The sequence below is a fragment of the Aulonocara sp. 'chitande type north' Nkhata Bay genome, linkage group LG16, assembly GCF_057382095.1.
Source record: "Aulonocara sp. 'chitande type north' Nkhata Bay isolate Kocher_YH1m ecotype deep benthic linkage group LG16, A_spYH_male_GT1.1, whole genome shotgun sequence".
Classification (NCBI taxonomy): domain Eukaryota; kingdom Metazoa; phylum Chordata; class Actinopteri; order Cichliformes; family Cichlidae; genus Aulonocara; species Aulonocara sp. 'chitande type north' Nkhata Bay.
Window position 1 is genome coordinate 8,775,504 of NC_141359.1, and position 21,811 is coordinate 8,797,314.

Consider the following 21,811-nt stretch of genomic DNA (forward strand, 5'->3'; position numbering starts at 1 on the left):
TGCCCTCCATGAGTCACTCTGGGCAGGCTCATGAAGAGTCTGAGTATATTTTCCAGGTCTAGAATAAACTAAGCAGCCTAATTTACATGTCCAGCCTGGAATCTCCAAAATATCCCTTCTATAGATAACACATGAAAGCAGGGCACACCCAGCGGTTGATACTTTGATGTCTTTGGGTCATCCCCCTTCATCACCTTCAAAGGAAAGACTCAATCAAGCGGGCAAGACCATAAGTTTTAGGGCACAGTGCAAAATTATTTTTATCCCCAACAGGATGTGAAACAGCAGCTCATATGACCCAATTCTTGCCTTCTGATGTCTTCATACTTTGTCCTTGCTACTCCATTATGTTCCTTCCCATGTAGTCCTTTCCCCCCCAAATGTAATTGTTGTAAAAATCTGTGAATCTCATTTTCTTATAATGATGCAATCAAAGTTGTGTTTTTTGCTTTTTTATTTAAAGTGCCCCTTTTCACAATGGAAAACATGATACTGAAGGTATGTTTGTATATGTTAACTTGTACTCCAGATTCCTGTGGTTTAGTTTCATGTGGGCTAACTGATGTTCTTTTTTTCTTTGTTTTCCTTTTTTTTTTTTGGTGTACGTGGATTGACAGTTCAAAGTGAGCGAGGCAAAACTTTAGCATCTGGATTACCAGAGAAATGTAAAACTGTAGCACAGGGATGGACATGGATATAGAAAAGAGAACAAAAATAACAAACAAACAGACAAAGTGAATTCGCTGCAGAAAACAGACTGGGGACAAATTGCAGAACAAGAATCAGGAAACTGAACTGACTGACTGAAGAGCTGCTGATGGATAAAAACAACAGATGTAAATAGAGTGCTGCAATTTAAAAATACAAAAAGTTTGAATTGTCTCATCCAAACTTGCAAATAAAATTGTCATTATTGGGACATTATTGGGTTTTATGGCTCGTGAAGACACAACAGTGCATCTACCAAGTTTTGTCATTAAGTTTCAGCCTACTAGTGTGTTCTTCCAAGTGCTAAATGGTAAACTTATACTTATAATTATTTATCATATATAACTTATAATGAGTGAATGTGTAAATGTGCTGTGTTGGATTGACATCTAGTCATTTTTCAGGCCATTTGACTACAGTGAACTCTCTGCCTTGTTCATGAAATCAGTTAGACCATCTGGGCTTTGTGACATAGCACATTATCCCACTGGACGCAGCCCTCAGAGGAGTACATAGTGGTAAAAAGTGGATGGACATGATCACCAATAATACTCAGACAGGTCATCACCTTTAAACGATGCTCTCCTGGTATTAAGAGGCCAAAAGTGTGCAAAGAGAATATCCTCCACACCATTAGACCATCATCTGCTTCCTTTTCTGATGACCTCAAAGCAGGATGGATCCATGGTTTCATGTTGTTTACACCCACCATCCAAATGTCACAGCAGAAACTAAAACTAACCTGGCTACATTTTTGTTTTGGTGTAGCCTCAGTTTCCTGTTCTTAGCTGGCAAGAGTGGCACCAAGTGCGGCCTTCTGCTGCTGTAGCCCATCTCCTTCAAGGTTTGACGTCTTGTGCATTCAGAGATGCTCTTCTGCATACACTGATTGTGGTGGGTGGTTGTTTGAGTTAATTTTGCTTTACTATTAGCTTGAAGCAGTCCAACCACTCACCACCAGCAGTGCATTTTCACCCAGAGAACTACCACAAACAGGATATTTTTCTCTTTATTGTCTCTAGTGCATTTTTCATGGTAATATCAATTGTTTTCAGCCTGGACTGAAGCCGTAAACCAGCAGACCTTTACTTCAGACATTAGTATCCACATCACATCCAGCATTAGTCTAGAGGGATGCTGGAGAACAAATTATACAACATGACTTGTAAAAGAGGATGCTGATATCATCGTGATGTGATATGTTATCAGTATGCAGCTAACAAGCGACATGGCTGCTGACAGGTACTGTAAGAGGGATGGCAGCAGGAAATAATGCAGCTCGTCTGCAGAGCAGTGACAGCAGTACTGAAATATTTATCACTGTTTCCATTTCACATGCTCTAATTGTCCTGTATCCCTGTCTGAGAAATGGGAGGATACAAACAAAAGCTGGAAGAAAAGAAGAAAGTAGGAAAACTGTTTGCGTGAAGGCAATAAACTACTAAATGAAACAGGACTTCCCAATAGGTACGCATTTACAATTACTTACATTGTAACTACTGACTAGATTTGTCATTTATCTGATTGCTCTGATTAGTTGTTGCTTTTCGCACAAGGGTCCAAAAAGCTATGTTTTGCATGACGGACTACTGGCAGCTAGGACTGTGCCTTAACCCATTATAGTCATTGATGACGTGTTAATATTGGCCCTTTTTATAAACAGTGTCAAAGGGGAGTTAGTAGGTTCTGTGTAACAAACTATCTGGTTGATGCCAGAGAGATAGTTTCCCTTTAAACATCTTACATGGTTAGATTTCAATTATTTCTCAAGTCATGTTACAACTATAACCCCATCTTTGTTGAGAGGACAAAGTAGCCAGAAGCAATATAAATATGCAGGATGGGGCTATGTCTGCTTAAATGGACTTAAATGGACTAACCATGTGTGATTAGTTTGTGTCTACTGACTTGATAGCTGCGCGCTAGCTTCTGCATAGCAATAACGGTTATCAGCCATGCTAGTATCAACTGCATCCTCATTCTAGCAATCTTGAATATACACAAGAGTTATTTTAGTTTTGTATTTTCTAGTTATTTTTATTTAATTTGAATTTTGGTTTTTATTTGGTTGGTATCAGTGAGTTTCCAGAGTAGATTTCTTGCTTAGTTTTTATTGTTTAAAAATGTTTCTGTTTTATTTTGTTTTGTTTTATAACAATTTAAGTATTATTGCATGCAATGCATATGTCAGAAGCTAAACTAACAACTAAAATGTTTTTTCACATCTAGTTTTTTCTCAGGAGGTGCACGTCGGATTTACGAGGAGGCATATGGCGCAAGGTTAAAAGGCATTTCCATTTACGTTGTAAGTCACCACGGCATTTCCTGCAGAGATTTAAATCAGGCAGTGCTCCAGCGCTAATGTTTAATAAGGTGGGCGTGGTGAAGAAGAAATAAGTAATCCTAAGAGGTGGGTTGTGTTTGTAACTGCTATATATTGTTGAACCACTTGTGTGAATGCGCATGTGCAGAAATACTTCGGGGTGGTGAGGAGGGGGTGACTTTGGTTCCAGGCCCCAGAAAATCTAGTGCTGTCCCTGGGATAAAGGGGCGGGGAATGAGGAGAAAGAGAGGCAGAGAGACATAGGGACTGACTGCGAGAGAGAGGGCGGAGAATAGAGAGAGAGAGAGAGAGAGAGCGAGCGAGCGCAGCAGGCAGCGGTCCGGCACTTGGTCGGTATGTAGCAGCAGCAGCGGAGCTTCTGTCTGGGACTATAGCGAGAAAAAAACGCGCCTTGGGTTGAAAATATTAGTAAGGGGATTAAAATTAAAACTACCCGAGGATGAGACACACGCCGTCCGCCTGAAGGAGACTAAAACACGCCGTTATTCCGCTAATTTACCACCTTTTTTAAACGAAAATGGCGAACGACTCTCCGGCTAAAAGTCTGGTGGACATAGACCTGGCATCCCTGAGGGTGAGTGTGCTTCACAGTGACATTTTCACGCTCGCGTTTACCCTCTTTCTCCCTCAGATTTTTTTAAACAAAAAAATACAATCACACAGCGAGGCAGTGCTGTTGTTGACACAGCCCTACGGCAGCTTTTCTTTGTCTATATCCGCTGGCATGAGAAGCGAACCGGGCGCAGCCGGCTCCTGCATCGAACGAACCCGCTTGTAATTGCTACGGGGAATCAATTAATCCGCTTCTGCGGTTTGTCTTTTTCTTTTAAATCCAGGATCCTGCTGGGATTTTCGAGCTGGTGGAAGTGGTCGGAAATGGTACATATGGACAAGTCTACAAGGTTGGTCTGAGCCTCCATCTCTCTCAGTGTGTGTGTGTGTGTGTGTGTGTGTGTGTGTGTGTTTAAGCACCATCTGAGAACAAACTGGCGGCGGAAACTGGAGCACAAACATGCATTTATGTTTTTTTCCTCTCTCACGGTCTCAGAAACACGTTTTTATAACATTACCCCCTCCCCTCCTTCACTTGGGACCAGTGCGGTCTGGACTGGATTATCTCTGATAGCGTTTTGACCTCTCTCTCTGCTTTACATCCATTTATTTATTTTAATTATTTCATCTTAATGTTATTCAACGATGCTAACATCATCCCGGTAACGTTAGGCCTATTTTGGTCCTGAAGAGATCCCTCCTCCCTCTTCTCCTCCTCTCCTCATCCACACCCCAGTGAAATATTCCTTGCACAGTGCACGCGTTGCCTCGCACTGACAGGGCCGACCCAATCCGTGCATGACAGGCTTCACCACGCTGACCGACTTGTGCGCCATTGGGTGGGCGGTGTTTCATTGCGCATTTGTGCACACCGTTGCCCGGCAGGCCTTTCTGCTGGAGCGGCCCTGTGCTGCATTAATGGGAGGGGGGAGGAGGTAGGCCTGTTCATCCCATCACACTTAGCGGAAAAGGCATTTGACGGAGACCTGGTACTCTTGCAGCCCAGTTTTCCACCTCCATAGCCTGGCAGAGATGAGCAGCAGAGCAGCGACATCACCCTGTTGTTGTTATTTGGCAAAGCTGAGAGCACAGGGGAAAAAAGGAGGAATGGGTTACAGCTGATGGATCTGCCAGAGCTTCTGTTGAGCTGGCTGCTGGAAAATAGCGTCTCACACACATGCAGCTTTGTATCATATAAAGCTTTTGCATTTCTGAATGTTGCTGTGGTTTGTTTTCAAAACATGTCACATGAATATCATGTAAAACACAAAGCAGGTAAGGCTTGGATGGCTGTGACCTGCAGTCATTTGCAACATCTGACACTTGTGTAGCACAAATTGCAAGTCAAATCTGCAATCCACTCTTATGTTCCTGAAGCTAGAAAATAGTCCCCGTATGTGTATGTTTGTGCGTTTTTTTTCCTTCCCCCTTCTGTGATGCATTCTAGCAATGGCATTGGCCCAGCCCAAATCCTTTTGGAATAACTCCAACTGAATTTCACTGAACAACAAACACCTTGACTGAGATTTGTGGTGCACATTTTCTCTCCACCAGGTTTTTTTGTAGGATTAATTGAAACTGACTTTAGGTTTTGTCGAGCTCTTTTCACACGTGAACACACATGACATTGTCTGAAGTTGTTCTTTCTTACATGTCGCACACAGTGGGAGGAGTGCGTGCCGGTGCTGTGTTTTCAGTGCTGCAAGTACACCGTTAATTTAAGTGTGTTACCTCTCTGGTACGTGCAGGAGGCATGACTTTACTTGCTAGCTGTGAACAAACCAGTCTTATCACATGAACTGTTCTTAAATCTGCGCATCTGGACATCACACAGATTTTAGAGTAGAGAACTAGGAGGTTATAGTCTGATGGGTGAATGTCTGGGAAAAGTTCGGGGCTGCTATGCATAAGGTAAGCTAGGCAGGGGTTTAATACAGTCAGCTAGCTTAATCAGCTCTTACTAAGCATTAAATCGTGATTTAATTTGGATGACAGAATTGTTTTTGGACAGTACACAGAGGGAGGGAGTAATTCCGCCATTTAAGTATGACTGCAGCTGTCAGCCAGTGTTTTTGAACTGGATAGCAGCAAGATCTCGAATGACAAAACTACATTTTTAGTGTTTGCCTTTATTTTGGTGCCCAAAAAGACTTTAAGAAAGAGTTACATCAGCCTCATAATATGTTTAGTACTGTTGTTATGGAGGTTGTAACATGTGCTAGAAATCGTGACATGAAGAAGATTGAAAATAGATTAAAGTTATACATAAATATGTTCTCCAATCGTAGACAGTATAAAAAATGGAGGTTGCCTCCCTATCGCAAAAATGAAGTCGCTGCGTAAGTGCCTTAAACCTGCAAGGCCCACTATATGGCGATAGCTGTGGTTGCAAAAAAGGACTTCTGGTCCTGTAGATGTCTGCGGGAAAATATCTTTTTACTTGACCTCCATAAATGTTTCTGAATTTATGGGCTCAGTCACTCATTTCAAATTGAATAAGTCTATTTTATAACTCTTGGTCAAGCCTGTGTTTTAAAATTAAGGACTCCCTGCTCATTGGCTATAAGTTGTCAGTCACTAGCCACTCGGCTACTAAGATAAAGAAATGCTTATCTCAAGGCTTCAGTTGGAACCTCAGAATCTAGTGGGTGACATTATTGTAGCCACGTCCATCTTTTATACTGTCCACACCACCTAGTGGTCCTGCAATCCTGAAGTGGATAAGTAGAAAAAAAGAATGGATGGATATATGCTATGTTGTTTATCTCTAGCTGGTTAACATGCTCCATATGGTAGCAATGGTATGAGATCATGTTAAAGCCTCGATAGAGTCCATCTGGAACAGTTACTGTGGACAAAGATTTGCTTTGGCTCTGCTAATGAATACAGTCCTAAAGTGTGAATCGAGACCCATAATAAAGGTTTCTTAAGCCTGATTTTAATAAAATATAATATTCCCATATATTTATATATTGTCAATTTTCATTTATCGGCCATCATAAATGTCAATAAGGTCACATCAGCAAAAGGCTAATATCACCCAATAATATTGGCTGGGCAGTCTTAGGACTGGCAGTCCAGTCTTATGCAAGCATATTTTGTGAGCTTATGTTCGTCTGACCTCTCGTATTTACACATGTACGTTAGGCATCGGTGTTCACAGTAGAGTACAAGGCTCTACTGCATCTTTGCTTTTGGGGATTACACAAGTCACTGGCAGCACCGAGCGATTCCTCTTATTGAGAGGAGCGTCACTTTGAATTTCTAGTCGTGGATGGCGAGGCCGGCCCTGAGGCGAGCCTCTATAAATGCACGCTCGGTGTGTGCAGCGAAATTTCTCCTTGTAATTATACACAGTGGGTGTGTTTGTTTGGCTGTTTTTGTTTTTTCGGTGCTGCAAGAAAAACAAGACTGAATGAGATCTCGATTTACTTTGAATTATTATTTTTTTGTTTGTTTCTTTGTGGTTGGCGGGGAGTGGAAGGCGACGGTGGCTGTAAACGTTTCATTAGAGCAGGGGACAAGTGGTTTTGGAAATGCTCTGATGCACCGAAGCACAAATTAACCTTGACATTTTGAGTTTAGTTCCTCAGGATTCAATGAATCATAATTACGTGTGCCAACCAGGGTTTGAGTGAAGCTGAGGCTTTTTTTCCCTGTGCTTGTCTGTGCCGCCTGCCTCGCTAACATCTGACCCAAAAACCTATGTGTGTGCCTGTGTGTGTTTGGGTCTGCACATGTGCACTTGATCCTCCACACTTGGCGATTGGTCAGGTTTCCCAGGCTGGCGAGTAGCTGCAGAGCATGACAGAGTGAGGAGTGTTGCAGCTGTGTGCACCGACAACAGCTGTTGGGACAGAGAAATAAAAACAGGAGAGGGAGTAGAGCGGTTGGGGAGAGAAAGACAGAAAAGATGAAATACGCAAGAGAGAAGATTTCACCATTGAGGTACCAGTGTTTTAATTTGCTTGTAGAAAATAAAGACGAGGGCCTCAGTGCATCATTCACACCGCTGTGCAAGCCACGTATTAAATTGAACATTCCAGACGACAAGTTTGCCTCCACGCGACGGGGTTTCGAGTTTAGCGTAATGTGTAGGTTTCACTGGATTTCTTTGAAATGAAAAGCTGAAACATCTGCAAAAAACATGAAAAGAAACAAATGAATATGCAGAGGTCACAGTGTTTCTGTTTCCATTTAAACAGTGGGAGGTGAGGGAAAAGTTCAATCAAAGCTGAAGAGAGGGGCTGGAGGAAATTTTAAAACTCCGGTGTAAGGCTGCACTCAGCATGTGGGGCTGGGAATCCCCCTCTCTCTGAGGAAATGGTTTAACCCATTTATGACTTTCTGAGCTTTGAGTCTCGCTGCGCTTCTTTCCTTTACTCACTGTTTCAGGCTCACCGGCTCACTCCGTATTACAAAGTTGTAACAAAGTATCTGAGTCGAGTAAACGAATAAGCTTTTTGGCTTTACTCCCCAAAGATGAAGCTTGTTACCTCATTTGTAGAGTGAATGGAAATTTGTGAGGAAGCAGTGAAACAGCGGAAGTCATCAGCATAGTGAGGAGAAGTTAATGGCTGTGCTCTGATGGCTAGATTAGAAAAACCACAGCCCTGTTCCTGTTGTTCTGTCATGTATCCACACGATGTATATCAGAGGTTTCAGATTTATAAAAATTCTGCAATAATATGAGATTTAAAGTGGAGTAGGAGACCACACTGTGGATCATGTTCAGCTTATTATCAACATGCTAGAGGGAGTACAAAATATCAGTTGAAATAACATAATTTCCACAAATGTGGAAAGCCTGGAAATATCCAGTTTTTACATGAGCAATTAGAATTTATACTCTTTAAGGCCTTTACACACCCTTAAGTATTTATTAAAAAGTACAGATGGGCCACAAGATTAAAATGCCCGACAGGCACAGTGGGTAACTTGGCTCATCTTGTTATGGTGCCGTGTTCTGCTGGGAAACCTGGCATTCATGCAGGTGCCACCTTAAGTCATAAATCAAAAAGCAAATTAAACACCCCGCCTCAGTGTGCCTCAAAAATACTGCAAAAACTGCAGGAGGTATACACCATGCAAATGGAGCAGGATACGCTGGGACAAGCCTGATCCATGGAAGACCCGCCCAGCATCCCAACCTCAGAGGATCCAGTGCCCATGAGCCTGGTGTCAGCAGACAGCACAGGATGGATCACCACCACCTCGATGGGTCAGAGCTTATTTAAAGGCATTTAGGGGACCTGCACACTGTTGGACAGGTGTGAGTTAAAAAAAAAAGTATTTATTTATTTTTTTTATTTTAATTTTTTATTGTTGTGGCTGATCATTGGAAAATGAGTGAAAACCTAAGGTAATTAGACTTTTATGTTAAAAAAAGACTTGAACTCTAAGTGAATGATTAGAAAGAGATGTGAATAAAATGAAAGCCAGATTGCACAGCAGGCTGTTCTCCTCGTATCAGAGGTGGAATATGTACCGCCTCACCCTGGTGCAGTGTTTTGTAATCATCGTTCTCTAACCTGCCATTTCAGTGGTATGTGAGGATTTTATCTGTAGTGCTTCCAATATATAGTGTACCAGTGGAACTCCAGTGCCAGATATTCTGTGCAGCTAACAAGACCAAGTGTTCCCTGTATTCTGTTTTTGGACGTAGAAGCATCAGCACTACGATTCTCGATTTCACCTGCATCTCATGACCACGTTATGGGGAAAGATGAAACGCATTTAAAGTTATAACATTGATTTATTCCCCAGTAGGAACCATCATGAATGCTGCTACTTGTTTATAATTTGGTTTATTTCACAGGAAGCCAGTGAAAAGAACCAAGTGTAGATGTGATAACACCTTTAGATCTGATTAAATGTTAGGTTGCAACAATTTTAACAGCTGCAAAAATCAATCCTTTTTTTGATTTGTTGCATTTTGATAATAAATCTCTCTGAAGTTTAAGGTAATGCCTGCAAAATGTGCAATACTGTGATATAAAACACTAAATCATCTCACGGCTGAAAGTAAAACAAAAAATCTGTTTAGATAGAACAGATAATAAACCTCCTGTCAAAGCAGTTTCACTTCTTGTGCAAGTCTTCATCCTGACTTTCTAACAGGAAAGATGCTTGTTTTTCTCCTTGCTGATAAAGTGAAGCTGGGTGTGGCTCTCTATCAGCTGTCTGTCATCTGCTGGGTAGAGCACCATTACTGCAAGTGTCTCAGAGGAGATGCACCTCAGCGTATGACTGAATGCATAGCTGATCTGTCAGATACATGGACGTCTAAGTACTCAGGCTCTGTTTCAGGTTTCCTTCAACCTGCTGCAAGTCTACATCAGCATCTGCATCTTCCACGAGGTTCAGTTTGTTTCAATGAAGTGACTGCAGTGCTGTTTTTGAATATTAAATATTGCCCCACTGCTTTTAGTAATGCCCACAGCTGCAGAACAATTGGATTTTCTTTAAATGTTTTTAAAGTAATTGGTAAATGGCCTGTATTTGTATAGCGCTTTTACTAGTCCCTAAGGACCCCAAAGCGCTTTACACGTCCAGTCATCCACCCATTCACACACTGGTGATGGCAGCTACATTGTAGCCACAGCTGCCCTGGGGCGCACTGACAGAGGCGAGGCTGCCGAACACTGGCACCACCGGGCCCTCTGACCACCACCAGTAGGCAACGGGTAAAGTGTCTTGCCCAAGGACACAACGACTGAGACTGTCCAAGCCGGGGCTCGAACCGGCAACCTTCCGATTACAAGGCGAACTCCCAACTCTTGAGCCACGATCGCCCCAATCATTAAAAACACCCAGTTCATTTGAATCACCATACCTGATAGGTAGCTGGTGTATCTGGCTTTTTCTGTGACTGAAATAATATCATGAATCTTGACTTGTAGTATCCAGTAGTAGGGCTGTGCGATATGACCAAAATCTCATATCCCAATATAAGACATCTATCGTCCAATAACGATATAAATCACAAAAATTCTACATTTTCTGTAAATTCTGTGAATCTCGGGCAGCTCGACTTGCGGGAAGTGTTTCCAGCTGGGCGTCATGTACCTGGACTCGAGTGTTTTAACCGATGCATGAAACGATACATTTTTAGACATAAGTTGTAACGGCCGCCGTTTTCTTTGTGAGTATTTATTACACAGCGTGCTGCGGGGAAAAGCCTGTTCTAACGTTTGGTTAGAATGCTAAGGTTTATTTTTTTTGCTTCTCATCCATAAATACTCGGCATAATCTTTCACGTGATTCAGTTTATTTTGAAAAGTCTCAACAGGATCTTGAGCTTTATCGTGAAAGGTTTATGTGGAAAATAAGCGGACGGCCGATGGTTTTACCGTCGTTGTTGCTAACGACAACGCATAAAAACAGGCGCTTGTCCGTCCATAGTGTGGTTATATTAAATATAAGAGAAAGAGAGAACTTTAAGAAATTAATATAGCCACTACAGTGACCATCAAAATGATGAAAAAATATTGCCGTAAACAGTTTATTTTGCGACACCACGAAACAAACGATAGCGTAAAATGAAACGATGGACGTTTTTATATCGTCAACCGATATATATCGTTATATCGAACAGCCCTATCCAGTAGTGCTACAAACTAGGACTGTGACTAATGAGTACTTGACCTACAGTAAATCCACAGATTTGACAAACTGAAACCAAAAATAATTGTGAAAACCTTTACACTGAAAGGCGTGGGAGCAGATCCATCAGCGCTTTGGTGCAACTTCTCCATGAGAAGTTGCAAATAAGTCAAATAATTGACTGACAAAATAATTTTTTATCATCTAACAACTCAACATGATGATTAATCCAAGTGGAAACTTCCACTGTTGTGTGTTTTCGTCACTACAATCTTCAATCTTGACAAAAGCCACTTCCTTAACCCTTTAAGACCTACCATAGAACCAAGTCCGCCAGAGCTTATATTATATTTTTACATGCTGTGGAGCCATTTTTGGGAGCATTTCAAGTTGCTATACATCAATACAACCATTATAGCCCAGATTTTAATAATATGTATTCATTAAGTGCATAGTAATTACATAAATTGCAAAAAAGTGCAATAAACTACAAAAAAATTGAAAATCGTTTTTGATTTTTTAACATATATTTGTAGTTAGAGAAATTTAAGAGGCTTATCCCTCAAAACTGTAAATACAAAAAAGTTGCACAAAATAGTTTCCCACCACAGGAAATTTAATTTGAGTGTCTTCATAGTTTTATTTTTGAAATACACCAATTTTTATACACTGCAGGAAAAACGAAAATAAATATTATACTGCAAATTTGCAAAAAAGCAGCATATGCATCAAAATAAACTATTTCCAGCAGTGCAATATGAGTCCTAAGCATCCCAGAAACGACACAGAAAGTCATAAAGTCAAAGATAACTTTTAAAAAGAGCAGTATAGGCCCTGAGGCCCTGATCGCAAAAAAGACTACATTTCCGCGAAAATGACGTCACTTCCGGTTTCGGCCAGGTAATGGCGGAAATGCAAAAGTTCGCGCTGACGTCTATTCCAACGTAGGAAGTGTTTTGAACAGCTGATCGGACCGGCAAAGCGTGTTTCTGGAATATTATGTTTTTGTTCCTGCAAGCGCTTTTTATGCAGTTTTTGCAAAGCTTTATGTGGAAGGAAACCGTGACCGAGGACAAGCTGATGGCACAATATGTAAGTACAACTCCTCCGGTTTCATATGCAAAAAAAATTTTTGCGCTAGCTTACGTGGTTGCAGTGCTACCGGGATTTAAAAATAGTTACGCATAACAGAGCGTTCCCGCTCCGATCGGCTCTAAAGGGTTAATAAAGGCTGGATGTTTAAATGTGTTAAAAAATAAATATCTACATTTCAGTGACTCAGAATATCCACAGAAATAATGGTGTACGAGCTTAAACCTATTAAAAAAAGATTTCATCAGGAGCACGTTATTATTATTATTATTACCCACCTCCTAAATTTCTCTTGTTTTATAACTTGTACGGGTAAAGCTATTTATAGCCGGGGCCCCGGCTCTGTAAAGTGGAGGAACTGCAAAGCTGTCAGAAGGAATAGGCTCATGCAAAGCCGGCTCACCGGCCTTCCGGCTATTCAAACTGGAATGTTAGTCTTGTCTGCTGCGACCTTTCTCAGCACAGGAAGTGAAGCAGCAAAAGCCTGCCACCTCTCTATGGGGAACTTTCTTTACCGTCAGAGCTGCGCTTATCTGCTGTGACCTTTCCAGACAGAAGAAGTGGAAGCTCTGCCACTGATAGCAGTAACAGGAACCCAACTGTGTCACCGTGTTTCATGGAGAAGTTGCACTAAAGCGCTGATGGAACTGCTCCCGAGCCTTTCAGTGTAAAGGTTTTCACAAAAGTGCTTCAACACATTGCTCAAGCCTGTAGTGCTCGAATCTTTTATAAGTTGTAGGTGACTTTCTCTTTTAGAAGCACTTTTCTTTTTTTTTTTATTCGACTCAAAGGTGACCCTGCTACTGTTGTTAATGAATCTGTTAGCAGTAGCCAACCGTGCCTGCTAGCTAAAGTTAAGCTAAAAATAAGCCACAAGCCTCAGACAGTATCTGGGTCATGTTCTTTGATGCTCGCACTGGTGCGGACTGATGCAGTGACTGTACTGCTTCTGCTGGTGAATCTCCGAGGATCCTTTCATCCATCAGCAGAAAGATTTATTTTTTTCTTTTGTATTTCAAGAGATTTTGACATGGATGACATTTGCTTCCATTTGTTGCGTTCATTTTTACACCATTGTCACCAGAACAAGATTGGCACTTTTAACTCTGCTGGAGATTGAATCTCTAGTCGCAAGTTTACCTCACTGCTTTTATTGATCTTTATTTTTTTGTGTGTTCTCTTGAGCACAGCATTGATTGCAGTTTAACTGATCATTAAAACCAACAATATAAAAGATGAGATCGCTGCCTGTGCTAAAAAAATTGATTCTTCACAGAATATAAACACAAAGCAATAGATTAAAGTAAAATGCGACCAAAATATAAAAATAAAAGGATTATTTATGTATTTAATGTTATTATATTAATATATATTAAATAGTTTGAAATGTTTTTTCCCTTTCCTCATTTTCTTACATTTATCAGTTGAGAGAACTTCATTGTAAAATATCTAACTAATTTCAGTTCTTTATCATATTAGTTTTTAAAAAAATTTCAAGCACATAACTCATTTGACCTCACAGGATTGGTAACTGCCTTCAGTCAATTTCCTCTTACTTGCTGATACCAGTCAACCAGGGGACCATTGTGGCCGATGTGTTGGTTGACCCAAAACTGGAAAACCTTGGCTTGATTACCTCAAGATGGCACGGAGGAGAGAGAGAGAGAGAATTAGGACTGATCAGGATAAAGAGAAAAAAGTGGCTACACTTGCTGCTGTTCAGCTCTTAGTTACAGTTTTTGAGATGTAATTGTGTATCAGTCCCTTTGTGCTTTTAAGTACATATTTTATGTTTCTGTTAAAATATTTTTCACAAAGCAAAGGTTTCTTTTTTCAGGAATTCACCTGAAATTGCTGAAGTGGTGTTATCAGTTAGTCTGGAAAAAAGGATTGTTTGTGTGTGTGGATGCTTTTTAAATCGAGACAAATACCCATCAAAGATGCAATCTTTTGGCCCACGTGGGTCCACAGTGAGCTGTCCACAGTGGGCCCCTCTACTGGTTTGAAATTTAGAGCACATCTGGGCGCCGCAGTGTTGGGCAGCCCATTGTGTGGGCTGTCCACATTAAGCAGAGCCCCACAATGGAGCCATGTTCACACTCTTGGTGCGGCACTGTGGTGGGGTAAGCTTTGTATCTGTGTTTTGGCTTTTCGTCCACACGTAAACAGCGTTTTGGATCACTGGAAAAAAAAAAACTCCTTCCAACTCCGTTTCTGTGTTTACAGAGATTTCATTTTGCAACATGAAAGGTGTGCAGCTCCAGTAAACATCAGACTCTACCACTTTATTGTTTGTAGGCTTTTGATTGGCCAATATTTCTGCCTGGTTAGGGTCATATTGCCTCCTGTTTCTTTAACTTGCCCTTGACAGTGCTTGATATGGTTTCTTGGCTTTTCATGTGAACAGAGATATTTTTCAAAAAACTTCCATAATTAGGGCATGAGGGGTGTCTACTGGTAAATCCATCATTCCTGAAGTGAGTAACCAAATACACTCAGACTGACATTAATAGACCCATTAGTGGCCTGCCAATGTAAAATATTGCTTTGATTCCTATTTGAATGCCTCTGAGGAGGATTTTTGATATATTAGATGTATTAAACTATATTTAAACTCCCCATTTGTTCCTCTGGCTCAGCTAAATGTCTGAGATGCCACATGTAAATCCAGACAGTAGCATCAGCTGTGTTTGTCTCACTTATGCATGTCTATAAAAACCCATCTTAGTTAACAAATAGCCCTCTTTTATTTTTTTTGTTTTGTGTCTGCTGGCTCCTGGAAAGGTTGTTATATAATACACTCAGCTACAGTGTGTATGCGGTGTTAGGTGGATGGATGCAAGCGTGCAGACAGTGCAAACAGATGGCTTGTCCAGAGCATTAGCTCTGCCTGTGTGCCGTGTCAAACTGTAGATGCTACATTTCCAAAAATGAGCAACAAAAGAAATGAGCCTTTGTATTGTAAATGAGTGCACCGTGGCAGCATTTGGTATGGACCAAAATGTCTGTAGCACTAAAGATTAGGGCTGAACGATATATCGCATTTGCGATAATATCGCGACATGATCAAGTGCAATTTTCTAACCGCAAAGGCTGCGATTATACTGCGATTATAAGGCTGTCCAAATTACTACCATATCCCAGAATTCATAGCGCGGCCCAGCCAAACTCCAGTTTCCAGCAATGGCGGCCGCTACTAAGTTTTAAAATTACTCATACTAATCTTTCTGGGTCACAAAATAAACTTTTAACATATTTTCAGGCGAGAAAGTAGTTGTGTAAACATCAAATATCTGCTCGGTTTATCAAGATATCCCATATTTGCAAAAGTGCTTCGACGTTTTCAGAGGCGTCTGCTACCCACCAGCTCGACAGCTAGCCGGGAGCTCGAGGGTTACTGATGCGGCCGAGAACGGCACAACTCCCGGCACATCATTTTCAGATCACCGCGGAGTTTCGCTGCTCGGGTTAAACGTAATATATAAGTCACTTAGACAACCTAAAAATGTTATTGTTGGGCTTTTTTCAGTGTTTTGTTTGTTCGTGAGTAAATCGGTTTGGCTGAGATTAAAGTTATTAGATTAGATAAAATAAAACTTTATTAACCCCCCGGGTGGGTTCCTCCTTGGTTTTCACACAGCTGACTAAACGTCAAACAGAAAACTTATTAAACAGAAGTATGAGACAGTCGAGAATTTACACCAGTGTCTGGTTATATTTTAGATAGCAAGAAGCAGACGGCCGAGTTTATTAAACTCCACCGAGACAGCGGTGACGCTAATCAGAACTAGACCGTCCAATTTCACGCCTTTAAATTTTAAAGGCGTGTTTGTGTGTGTGTTTATACAATTGCTATTATGTTTGCACTTTATGTGTAATGTTACTGACTGCAGAGATCAGTAAGATGTGTGTATTTTTTATTTATTAGTTTTATTTATTTAATATTATTTTTTAATTGAATGACTGTCTAGTAGTTCACAGATGTCGAAAAACTGAGTGTGGTAAAGCCACTGATTTTGTTTATGTATATTTCTGCAATCTGCACATTGTACTGACTTTCATTTTAATGTTTACACCAGGGTTCCTTGTCAGCACTTTATGCTCAGATGTTTGTAAGCTAAAAATAAACTATTGTGTATGTTCAAATATACTGTTGTGATTGAAGAAGTTAAATAAAAATGTCAGTCATCAATTCATGCATCACCTCATGTCATCATAACAGAGGTCTGTCTTCCAGGAAAGAACAGTTTAAAATTAATGTAATATAGTATTGGCCATACTATATGATGTATTGCTTGTCTTTGTTTAATAATACAGAAGACAAAGACCTTAAAAAATAATCGCATATCGCATCGCAATCGCAATATTGGGGCAAAAAATCGCAATTAGATTATTTTCCATAATCGTTCAGCCCTACTAAAGATTGAAAACTGCCATGTACTGAAATCTGACATGGAGCTACTGGCCAGGCTTAAAGTTCTCTGTAATCACATTTTTATTTTGTAATTAGTTTTGTATAGATATGATAACGTCTCAGAGTGCATCAATTGAAAGTCAGGGTTTGGCAAATCCCCAATTATTATTTTCACTGACGTTCAGCATGGATGAGGACGGACAGTCTCCACGCATGCTATTAACAGGTTGCATCGGGTTCCAGTTAGTACATAAAAAAAATAAATCAAAGCATAATTTGAATATTTAAATATAAAAAGATTCCATGTGGGTATGTAAACTCTGAGCTTCAATCTTTATTTAAATATCTCCACCTGTTTGACACGAGGTTTCATCTTTACTTCCTCTTTTTCTTCCTCTTCCTCTTTTTCTTCCTCCTCTGCTCTCCCTTAGTGTAATATGTTTTATTTGCTGATATATATTGCTGCAGTGTTCTGTTACACCTCTGTCTACAGGGGGTTTGAACTTCTTTACCCCTTCTTTAGTTTGTATTATTTTCAGTCAAACTCGAATTGTTGTTCCAGCCTTAAATGTCCGGCTGGATAACCGCTGCTCATCTACCATCACAATGAACACCGGTGTACCACAAGGCTGTGTGATGAGCCCTTTCCTCTACTCCCTCTTCACCCACGACTGCAGACCTGCTGATGGTTCCAACACCATCATTAAGTTTGCAGATGACACCACGGTGATTGGCCTCATCAGTGACAACGATGAGGCCGCCTACAGGGAGGAGGTGGATCGTCTGGCTGAGTGGTGCGACAGAAACAACCTGCTGCTTAACACCGAGAAGACCAAGGAGCTCATCGTGGACTACAGGAGGAATGCTGACCCACATCCACCCATCCACATTAAGGGGACGGCTGTGGAGCGTGTGAGCAGCTTCAAGTTCCTGGGAGTCCACATCTCCGAGGATCTCACCTGGACGACCAACTGCTCCAAGCTGGTCAAGAAGGCTCACCAGCGCCTCTTCTTCTTGAGGACTCTGAGGAAGAACCACCTGTCCTCAGACATCCTGGTGAACTTCTATCGCTGCACCATCGAGAGCATCCTGACCAACTGTATAACAGTCTGGTATGGGAACTGCTCCGCCTCGGACCGGAAGGCGTTGCAGAGGGTCGTGAAAACTGCCCAGCGCATCGCTGGAGCACCACTTCCTGCCATAAAAGACATCTACAGGAAGCGGTGTCTGAAAAGGGCTGGGAAAATCATCAGAGACCCCAGTCACCCATCACATGGACTCTTCACCCTCCTGCCCTCTGGGAGGCGCCACAGGAGCCTCCGGACTAAGACCACCAGGTACCGGAACAGCTTCTTCCCCACAGCTGTCAGACTCCTGAACTCTGCCTCCTGACATCTGACCCACGTTAAACTCATGGACCGAACATACACACACCCACAATGGACAACTGTACCCTCAAACACACAATAATAACATGGACTGAACCACCACTCACAACCACTAGCACTTTATATAGCCTCTGTAGAAACTATCTACACCCTCACTTATCTTAACTGCACTACTGTATAGCTCTGTGTAAACAATCATTCTGTACATTCGATAATTTTTAATCCTACAACTGTTTACAACTTGCATAGTTCCCATTTCTGTATAGCTGTATATCTCAGATTCTGTAAAGTTATTTATTTCATTTCATATTCTGTATAGTTTTTCATATTTATATCCTGTTCATAGCCTGTACATAGCTTGTACTCACTACAGCCTGTACATACCTATAGTTATAGAATATTCACAACATACTTCATACCGTGTACATTATAACATACCATAATAGACCCATTTCTGTAATATACTCACATATCTATATTATTGCTAATATATATTGTAATATATCTATATCACTAAAGCACTTCTGGATGGATGCAAACTGCATTTCGTTGCCCTGTACCTGTGCATGTGCAATGACAATAAAGTTGAATTCTATTCTATTCTATTCTATTCTAAATAGATAAACATCCACTTAATCTCTTGTATGTGCTTCTCTTGGCCTGTACTGTGTTGTTTCTCTCTCAGCGTTAGAGTCAGTGAGCCTCAGTTTTCCTTACTCTAAGTATCTACGGATAAGAGCGATAAGAAGGCCAAATGTAATTTAAAAGCTGAGGTGGTGCAGTTGTTTGTCAGTGTGAGGAGGCTGTTGTAAGACTTGGAGTGAAGGTGTTTTGCAGTTTATTAGATTGATTAGGTCTCGTTGTGAACAGATATCCCTCTGTGTTTGTTCCTCTGTTCTCAGTTACAGTCACGCTGACACACACGATAGGCACAAGAGTCCATTTTTCTATGATCCAGCCCATAAACTATGTCACATGCCAGGACTGGCAAGTGATGAGATGTTATTAGTAGCCTTGCTTACTTCAGCTTCACCTTGCTTAATGTTTCCTGTGTGTTACATCAGTCATATTTCCCTAACTGCCAGCAATCTTCGTCCTCTAAAACTCAACAACCACAGGGCTAAAGCTAAAATCCAGATGGAAATTCTGCAGGAAAAAAAATCACTTTTAGGAAAATTTATTCCTCGACAAAAGATAACAGCAGATCCATTTTGTTTTATAGAGCAGGCATCAAATGGCATTCTTTGCTTTTCTTCTTTTTTGTTGAAGTTTTTAAGTAAATGACATTATGTTCAAATCCTCTGTCGTTGGGGATTTATAAAAATAGCCATTCTCTAAAATATTCAGTCTCATGGGTAAATGCCAATGTGGTAATAACACTGTTAGAGTTGCCCTGATTCTGGTTTTTCTGTTTGGATACTGATAACTTGGCTTTGGGGGAAATTACCATCATATATTTATCTTAATTATCTCACTTACATGGATTTCAGCTTAACCTCCTAGGACCTGGCGTCCACATATGTGGACATCACATTTTGGGTTGTCTAGACCACAATAATAAATTTTGCTCTACAAAGGCCTGATATCCACTTATGAGGACATTATACTGCCACTGTTTTATCGAAATTTAAAACAAATGTCCTCATAGGTGGATACCCTTGTAAAGCAAAATCAGGTAAAAAGATAATTGTTTGTTTTTATATTCATCAGGTCCCAATCAGCCCGAATTGCAAGGAGAAATTAAAAATGCATGCCATGAAAGAGTTCGGTTCTTAGGAGGTTAATGTGTGAGTCTTGTTGTGTTCTTGTTTTACCATCAAGCCTTAAACTGAACATAATAAGAGTTGGAGTTAAAAAGGCGAGCGAGAGAAAGAGTTGGTGTAGAGCCTTTAAGAGTTTGTGCTTAAGTGAAAAAATATTAAGCAAAAGAAGAAAAGCTGCTATGTTAAAATCCTGCCAAACTGATGTTCGCTTCTTTCATGCAGTATTCGCCCTCTTATGAGTGCTTGTTTACCGCTGCTGACCGATGACATCGCAAACACAGAAAAACATACAAGAGAACAGACTTGGCACCAATATCTGATCAAGCCTTTTGAGCCAGGATCAGACTGATATCTGAGCCAAATACAGGAGTGTTGCAGCTTAGTCACCATTGACTTAATTTACAATTTGCATCAATTCAATTTCCCAGAAATATTTTGATGCTGCTGCAGTTATTCACACTGTTAATATCACAATAGGTGTCGTTTATGTGTGTGTAAAATCAACAGGAGCATTTTTTTCATCACAGTCTTTTAGTTTTCTCCCACCTTCTTCAGATTGGAGCTCAGCTAAACTGTCGTGAGTACGAACACGTACACACAGTCATATTTCCAAGGTCGGAGGATCTGTCACGCGAGTGTAGTGTACTTAGATGGGTTTCATGCCTCTCTTCCCCCTTTCGCTCTCTCTCCCTCTTCCTAGGACTCCACCTTTATTGATTTCCACATAGCACTAGCTTGCATCTTGTACAAAGGCCCCTTCATTATGTTATCTGTGACCTGTTTCTGCCTGATAACTCTGACTAAAAGCCTCTGTTTAGGCTACCATCTAGGTAGTGGAGCATTTGTGGGATCTTTTAGAGTTGTTTTGCAGTATTTTGAAGCTGGTGCATTGCCTCTCAGGTCATACAACCATCTTTACTGATTATTATGAGGTGCTGCTTTATAATGCCAACAAATGAAAGGCTGTTTAAAAGTCGGAGGAGTTGGATATTCACTCAGGTTTTCCACATCTTTGTTGACTATGGACCTGTAATGCTTTTAGATCAGATCTGAGTTTTTGGAATTTTGGTAGATTTTTTTTTTTTACTTTATTTTATGCATTTGCAAAATAATGTTAATAAACATTTAATATACTAATGTCATAAGGGAAGTCTCTCATAAGGCCTGTCCTGATTTTTATAACTATGTTTTCTGAGAAAGCTACCGTAAACATAAAGACAGTCAAGACAACAGCGTTGCTGTCATTTCAGCTATATTAGTGCATAATATCTGCTTAGAAGGAGAGTTGGATGCTCTAAAAGCCTTAATGTTTTCTCTTTTATACAGTATGCATCTCTGTCAGGGAATCAAACCACAAAAATCAGACCTGTGTATGTGTGTGTTAGTTGAAAAACTTCACTGAACTACTGAACTAGATTCCCTGTTAAATTCACACTTTAACCAGTGGCCCAAAAATTAGCAGAGGACATTAATGAACTTGGGAGCTTGCTCTGACGGTAAATGATGAGCTTCAGTCTACAGACGTTCCTGAAATCTTGTTTGGAGAGGAAGTAATTCAATTTAAAGGCTTGAGATGCGTCCTTGGCTGGGTTTTGACTGGATAAGAAGGGAACTAACTGCACCTCCGGATAAAGCAGAACCCAGTGGCCCTCCTGTTGGCTTATCATAGCCGCCACCCCCCCACGAAACATACGCGCCAGCTAACTCTCAGTGTCTGGTCGAAGCTCTTGATGACAGTTGTTGGACTGTCTGAGCTTCTGTGGTTTAAACGGGTGCACACGGTGAACTCTGTGTGAATGTGTGTGTAATGTTGAGGTGGGGGTTGAGTGTATGAGTGGCCATCTGGAGGGGGGGGGGTGTCAAAGCTTCTCTTGGGTTGGCGGGAGGGGTGTTTGTCCTGGGTTACAAGCTTAAGAGAAGTCTTGGAGGGCAAACTGATGAAGAA

General features: G+C 40.9%; 1 protein-coding gene across 4 annotated transcripts in view; it reads left to right on the top strand.

Annotated features, from left to right (window-relative positions):
* The first annotated feature begins 3,345 nt into the window (after positions 1 to 3,345).
* LOC147310945 (mitogen-activated protein kinase kinase kinase kinase 4-like) overlaps positions 3,346 to 21,811 on the top strand; it is a 110,185-nt gene continuing 91,719 nt past the window's right edge. For 2 of the 4 annotated variants that reach the window (XM_086266150.1, XM_086266151.1), the window contains exons 1-2: positions 3,347 to 3,626; positions 3,889 to 3,954. In XM_086266150.1, coding sequence (XP_086122276.1) covers positions 3,570 to 3,626; positions 3,889 to 3,954 — 123 coding nt within the window. In that variant the 5' untranslated portion in view covers positions 3,347 to 3,569. Of the gene's footprint in view, positions 3,627 to 3,888; positions 3,955 to 21,811 lie in introns of all 4 variants that reach the window. The other 2 variants (XM_086266149.1, XM_086266152.1) reach the window with 2 other exon arrangements.